Source organism: Chiloscyllium plagiosum, chromosome 3 (genome assembly GCF_004010195.1).
Source record: "Chiloscyllium plagiosum isolate BGI_BamShark_2017 chromosome 3, ASM401019v2, whole genome shotgun sequence".
Taxonomy (NCBI): domain Eukaryota; kingdom Metazoa; phylum Chordata; class Chondrichthyes; order Orectolobiformes; family Hemiscylliidae; genus Chiloscyllium; species Chiloscyllium plagiosum.
This window is the reverse complement of record NC_057712.1, coordinates 109491843-109499430: the sequence shown is the minus strand read 5'-3', so window position 1 is coordinate 109499430 and position 7588 is coordinate 109491843. Positions and strand designations below refer to the sequence as shown.

The 7588-nt window shown below is 43.7% G+C and overlaps 1 protein-coding gene across 2 annotated transcripts in view; it reads right to left on the bottom strand.

Annotated features, from left to right (window-relative positions):
- The window catches only part of LOC122548418, a 208612-nt gene extending 205810 nt beyond the window's left edge, over positions 1-2802 (bottom strand). For both annotated transcript variants that reach the window (XM_043687046.1, XM_043687047.1), the window contains exon 1: positions 2402-2802. In XM_043687046.1, the coding sequence (XP_043542981.1) occupies positions 2402-2682 (281 nt within the window). In that variant the 5' untranslated portion in view covers positions 2683-2802. The remainder of the gene's footprint in view (positions 1-2401) is intronic.
- Positions 2803-7588: the final 4786 nt, after the last annotated feature.

Below are 7588 nucleotides of genomic sequence, written 5' to 3'. Positions count from 1 at the left end.
TAGTGCGTCGGAGGCTGAGGGGTGACCTTATAGAGGTTTACAAAATTAGGAGGGGCATGGATAGGATAAATAGACAAAGTCTTTTCCCTGGGGTTGGGGAGTCCAGAACTAGAGGGCATAGGTTTAGGGTGAGAGGGGAAAGATATAAAAGAGACCTTTTTCACGCAAAGGATGGTACGTGTATGGAATGAGCTGTGAGGCTGGTACAATTGCAACATTTAAGAGGCATTTGGATGGTATATGAATAGGAAGGGTTTGGAGGGATATGGGCTGGGTGCTGGCAGGCAGGACTAGATTGGGTTGGGATATCTGGTCGGCATGGACGTGTTGGAACGAAGGGTCTGTTTCCATGCTGTACATCTCTATGACTCTATAACTGAATGGCTAAGAGTAGAATCTAGTGAGCCTCCCTCAGGATGAATATTAGAAAAGAGACATTGGAGAAGGATGGTTGATATTCATTAATTCTTGGTTTGTAGGTTTCACTTGCAAGATTAACAGTTGCTGCCCATCCCTAATTGCTAATAGCTTGCTAAGCCTGTTAGGGAACAACCACATTGCTGTGGGTCAGGAGTCACAAAAGCCAGACTGGCTAAGTATAGCAGATTTCCTTCGCTGAAGGACATGGTGAACCAGCTGGGATTTTACACTGAGTGACAGCTTTCATCCTGAGACCATCTTTCAATTCTAGATTTCATTATGTGTGAGTTTAAATTCTACCATGGTGGGATTTTAATGCATCTCCTCACAGCATTAGCCAGTGCCTCTAGGTTACAAATCCAATGGTGCAGGCTGCGGAGCCGAGAACAATGAGAAGGGACAGTGCACCATAGGCACAGTGATTTTGATTTTGCCCATTTCAATGCTCTAGCAGGGCTAGAAAACTGGTTAGAGATTTGAATGCAGATTTGCAGGAATTAGGGCATAGATTTGGAAGACAACAATACATTCAATGGATCTTGAATGAAAAGCCAGGTTGGCAAGAACAGATGGGGACATTAATGTTTGTGAGGGTGGGTTTCCAGCAGATTTAGAAGCAAGGGATACAGTACCCGACCACAGGGAACTATTGCAATATCAGCCAGCCCTTGGATCCAACGCAGAAGCTCAGTGGTGAGGAGTTCAGCGGAACTAGTGTTTAGGGACAGGAAGGAGGTGTTGTCTCCAAAATAACAGAGTTGGTATTATCACTGTATAAGTAGTTAGCCAGCTCATCCATCAGCACGGCATCCACTTTAGGCATTCCCCTCCTTTACCACCTGCAAATGGCTAACAGCCCCAATAAGTCCCCAACTGTACAAATGGACAGGTTTGCGCGCCGCAGAGTAGGTTTAGGAAAGTTCAGACAAGGTGGAGTTTCGGACAGCGGTCAGGCTCTCAGCAGCTTTCCAAATTATGGGCCTGCTAATACTTCCGCAGCTTTCAGAATGCAGGGCAAGTTTGAAATGTTTGTGAGATCTAGAGGAATCATGTACAAGAGGAACCTCGATTACCCGAAGGACACTGGCGGAGACTGTGTACATACCTCGATCCAATAAATGTAAACAACGGATAACAAAATCGTCTGTTTAAAAGGGAAAATCCCTCTCTCAGAAAAATGGATGGAGGAAAATCGTTGGAAATCGATGGAGATACATCACCGGGAAACCAATATCCACTGAGGTTTCCAAGGGAAAAAAGCGTTGTTTGTGAACAACAACTGGTGTACGGATTGGCGTAAACCTCGGAAACCTGGCGATTTTCCTTTCAGTCGTGATGCCTACCCTAGCCGATGCGCCGGTTGATGAACCATCACCAGCCACAACCTGAGGCTGACCTCACGGTCTGAACCGTGCAGCCTGGTGGGTCTGCTGTGCAGTAATTACAGAGCGCTGACATGAATGAGGAGGCGGTTATAATCTCTTCAGTCATTAGATTTCCCCAGGTTGCGGGGGGCGGGGGGCAGGCTGGGTAGTTCCGCTGCTTATACTTTGAATTGGGCTGATCCTTTATCCGGGATCAGCCCTATTCAGGCAGGAGGTCCTGATTAGCATCGATACATTTACATTTGGATACTTTTACAATGTTACGGAGAATGCAGTCCTGGGGATACATGACAACACCACTGTGCTGTCCCGTCCCATTCCACATGTTGTAACCTCAGGACATGCTCCTCTGGCTGGGAATGAGGGGACAGTTATTCAGGATGACAGTCACCAGGTTATTCCAGGTCAACCGGTCAGCTTTCATATAAAGAACTTCTCGGTGTGAGACAGGTGGGGGTGGGGGGTCACATCTCCCGAAAGAAACTGCAATAAATGGCTAGAAGTGGCAAGAATGTATATTTAACATTTTAATCAAGATATAGCCCCAGCATTTTTATTATTTTTTTTTAAAAAGGGAGGTAAAAGAAGATATTTACGTGTCGCTTCTCGGCGGGGCTAGCAGAGGTGTCGATAGCACCGAAGGCTCGTTGGACTTTTTCTTCCGTCTCCAGCTACCCCAACTTCTCCTCCTCCTCCTCCCGCCGCCAACTTGGGAGACAGGAGGGCAGCCCGGCTCCTGACTGCAGCCGCTGCCGCCGGCTCCAGGGGTTTCCTGGTCCCCCTCCTGGTCACCCGCCGACTTGCTGCGTTGGAAGACGCGGCCGATTCTCATCCTGAGCCCTTTCTGCGGCGGGCTCGCCCCCTCCGAGCTGTCCATGGGGGGCTCCGGTGGACGGGAGGTCAGTCAGTGAGGTGCCCGCGCTCGGGAGGGGCTGCTCCTGGGGAAAGAGCGACTCACTCGACCGACCCTGGGTGATCCCGGACTTGGCTCGCTCCCTTGGTCTGCCGCAGCAAAAAACAAACGGAACGAGAGAGAGAGAGAGAGAGATAGCCCCCGCTCACCTCATCTTCCACCACTCGACTGCCAACCCAAACAATTGACTGCTGTTCAAACAAGCATTGCGAAACCTGATGTGGAGAGCGAGATGGTGGGGGTGGAAATAATGCACCAATTAGGCCAGGTTTTCAATTTCCCGGTGCAGTACAGGTAACTGCTGTCTTCGCATGTCGGCGGCCAACAGGTTCATTTGGCCCAGCCTCCTGTTTGCATCTAAGTACCGCCACCAAATGTCCAGAGGGTACAATAACCAATATTTTTTTTTCTTCTTTCTTTCCCCCTGTTATCACTTCTTCCCATTGGCTCCAAATCAACAGGATAACAACTATATCTTTCACTCTTGAATAATCCGGGGAAGCGCAGCAGTAGTTGAGGATGGAACGGAATGAGTTCTGAAGGTATACGCTAATCTTGATTAACTCATTGCCAAGCAGCACTCACGGAGGGGTAATGAGCTACCACCCTGTTCTGGTCAGAGTGCACCTTGAATATTCGTGCCAAGTTCTGGTTACCAAGGAACAAGAAACACGCGGTACTGTGGCGCAACTGGAGTACGCTGAGCCTGTAACCCAGTGTTTGACGGATCAAAACTATCCTCTGATGTTTGTGTTGAAAACCCTAAAGGATAGTGTAGCAGTATTGTCACTGCACTAGTAATTTGAAGACCCAAGAGGGTATTGTTTCTAGGTGGAGGGCTTTGGTGGTGCAGTGGTAGTGCTCATACCTCTGATCCTGGAATTCAAGGTTCAACATGTACCTGCCCAGAATGACATAACACATCTGACCACTGATTTAAGAAACATTGAACATGCAGGTCCATTGTAGAGAAAATCTCTGAGACTAATGCTCCCTTGTCACGGAGGTGTGACACTGATTTGAAAATCACTGTTGTAACCCCTGTTGTTCAAGAAAGTATAAAGACAAAAGATGGAAATTTATAGGCTGATTAGCCTAACCTCGGTTGTTGGTAAAATTCTAGAATCCATCGTTAAGGATGAGACTTCTAAATTCTTTGAAGTGCAGGGTCAGATTAGAACAAGTCAGCATGGATTTAGTAAGGGGAGGTTGTGCATGACAATCCTGTCAGAATTCTTTGAAGAGGTAACAAGTAGGTTAGACCAGGGAAACCCAGTGGATGTTATCTATCTAGACTTCTAAAAGGCCTTTAATAAGGTGCCTCACGGGAGGCTGCTGAGTAAGGTGAGTGCCCATGGTGTTCGAGGTGCTACTGGCATGGATTGAGGATTAGCTGTCTGACAGAAGGCAGAGAGTTGGGATAAAAGGTTCTTTTTCGGAATGGCAGCTGGTGACAAGTGGGGTCCCGCAGCGTTCAGTGTTTGGTGCCGCAGCTGTTCACTTTTTATATTAATGATCTGGATGAAGGAACTGGGGGCATTCTGGTGAATTTTGCAGATGATACAAAGTTAGGTGGACAGACAGGTAGTACTGAGGAGGTGGGGAGGCTGCGCAGAGAGTGCAGGTAAGTGGAGTTGAAATGCCCATCAGGTATTATTAAATGGCAACGTGGACTCGATTGGCCAAATGGCTTTACTTCCACTCCTATGTCTTATGGTCTTATGGCACAGCTCAGAGAATCCTGTGAATTGGAGCTACAAAAAGATTATGTCATCAAGGATAGAATTAGTGTCGGAGTAAAGGATTCTTAAGGATTTTGAAAAGATTGGTAGCTTGGGTTGTGGGTAAGGTCATAGATTTGTTTGCCAAGCTGATGTGTTTTTCTGCAGACCTTTCACCACCTTTGTTCGGTGACATTGTCCGTATGCCTTCAGTGAAGCGTTGATGGTCTGCCCCATCTGGATTCTTTCTACAATAATGTGGCTGTTAAGGGAAGAGAAGCTGATGCTCAAAATTAGAAATATGTACAGTCTACCCAAACTCTCTTTATAACCAACTCACTCCAGCCCAAGTGCTAGGCTGGTCAATCTCCACTGCACCTTCTGCAGTGCAATCACAACTTTCCTTTTAGTGTCAACTGAGAAGTTTTTTAAACAGAACCAGAGACCATATCATGCAAACCAACAGACATTGGAGGAAAAGCCAACAGCCCACATGCCATTAGGACTGACATTGTAGGGATTAACCAAGAATAATATCATGCTTTGCCAATGCAGGAGAACAGTTGTTTGTCTAGTGAGTAATTTGGGTGATTCATAGTTTAAATAGTTGTGCATGGAAATTAGATGTTGTTTTATATGTAAAGGGGAGTGTTTGGATTGCAATTGAGCTAATGTGCTTCTTAGTCGGCTGTAATAATAATGTGACCGCTATCATGAGGTGTTTGCTGCAGGCAGCCATCTTCCACGCAATTCAATAAAGATACATTGCAGTCAAAGCTACTGTCCTGTCAGCTCAAAACAGAGCTTATTCAGAAATACGTTCAGAGATACATGTTCAAAGCTGAGTTGTAAAAGGTAACTTTAGAACTGATAGGGGAATCTCCCCACATAATAATCAATGTCTGAAATGCAACAGTGGAGTTGCAAATCCTGCCATCATTTCAGAAACAACTGGATGCTGTTATCTAGAAATATCAGGTTATCTCTCAATCACGCATTCAGATGGGTTGAATGACCTTGCTTCCTGGCAACTATGGCCTTACAATATCTTCAATTGAACAGAATAGCACATTCTTCAGCAATTAGTTAATTTATATTTTTTAAATATTGCAGTATGTAATGTCAAAGAAGTCCCTTTCACCTAGATTAGAATAATAGATGTGAAATTTTTGTAAGTTATATTCAACCAAAGTTAACCAAGTGCAATACTGCCCTCGGCGGAGAAAAAATGTAGTTTGATGACAACAATTACATACAGAGTTGATCATAGTGCTTAGTGTGTCAGCTTTCTTCAAATGACAAATAATTTCAAAGTTATTGTTCAGTCATACACCATCCATGGGATTTGATTACAGGAAACAATCAGCAGCTATGCTGTCTTATGTTGTGACGTGAAACAGTAATGAGAACTGTGTTGTAAATAAATATATACATGATAAGCCAAAACTAAGAAATTTGACTTGTGCTGGAAATAATTATCTTAAATATTACCTTGTACATTATATAAATAAAACATATTTCTATAAGGCCTTTCACTGCTTCTACATCCCAAAGAATCCTGCAGACAATTAAGTACTTTTCAAGTGTAATGACTGTTGAAGTGTAAAAATGTGGCAGCCAATTTGTGACTATGTGTTTCCTTGCACTCCCGCTAATCTAGAAATGTATGGCTTACACACATACAGTTCTTAATTTTCGAGACTTGCTTTAATATCAAATTTGTTTAGCTTTGAAAAGCAATTAATTGTAACAATTTTAAAAAGTGATCAGTTTGTAAGTTAATCTATTATATCCATCATGATCGTGTCATTTGCACTTTTAAAATTGGGATTCAGTTCCATGATCCTTACTTTAGCAAAAAGGCCATTATCCAAATATGAGTCCAAACAGTAGTTATTGTTGGGCTGTTGAGTGGGATGGGGATCATTTCACTCATGGTTAAAATGCTTTTTAACACAGAATCCTTCTCCAGTTCAGTCTTCAAAACTTTAGTTGACACTTTGGTGGGAGTGGCAAATGTTCATATCTGAAGCAGCTCCTCCCACATTATGCTCCTGTGCTTAAGTGTTCACTGCAGCAGCCCTCCAATCACTTGTGGTAAAACCCAAATGATATCTACAACAAATGTCCACAGACAAGCATTAGTCACCAGTTAACAATCAGGAGTAAACATCTTAACTAATTATCTAATCTCAATCCTGGTACGTCCAGTGATAGCATTTATGAATCTCTATTATATAAAATCACTTCTCCATATTTTAATGCTGTTTAGTATGGTGGAGTTTTGGAAGCTCTTTTGGGGCGGCACGGTGGCACAGTGGTTCAATTCCCACCTCGGGCAACTGTCTGTGTGGAGTTTGCACGTTCTCCCCGTGTCTGCGTGGGTTTCCTCCGGGTGCTCCGGTTTCCTCCCACAGTCCAAAGATGTGCAGGTTAGGTGAATTGGCCATGCTAAATTGCCCATAGTGTTAGGTAAGGGGTAAAACGTGGGGGAATGGGTCTAGGAGGGTTGCTCTTTGGAGGATCGGTATGGACTTGTTGAGCCGAAGGGCCTGCTTCCACACTGTAAGGAATCTAATCTCTGCAGTTTGGAATGATGGAACTAAGGAAAAAAAGCAAAGAGAGGATTGTCCCCATCCATTAAACCTGGACTGTTTTCTGCACCATTCAATCCTCATATTTGACCAAAAACAGTATCCTCCTTTGACTCTAAATGTTTAGTTGGAATTGCAAGTACATTTGAGATCTATGAAAGATTAACACTTCAAATGTTTCAGTAAATAGTATAACCTTCCTTACATACAAATCAGGCACATGAAAATCACTACATTTTTTAAACAAATCTTCACCACTTGTAGCTTGAACTTGGCTTAATGCCATAAATGCTGTGCTGTAGTAAGCTGACGAACAGGTCTCAACAATAATTCACATTTCACAGAGCTTTTAATGCTTAAAAAATATCTCAATACATTTCAGAAAGGGTAAGTGGTCACTCAGTTTTAACAAGAGAAATCCTTGCAGGAATAAATGTTCCAAAATAAATAAATGTTCCAAAATGTACATGTTGATGAGATTGTTAAAGAAGGAAAACCAGTTAACAAATTGGAGGATTTGCAGACAACATGTGACACTTAGGAGACTGAATGTGT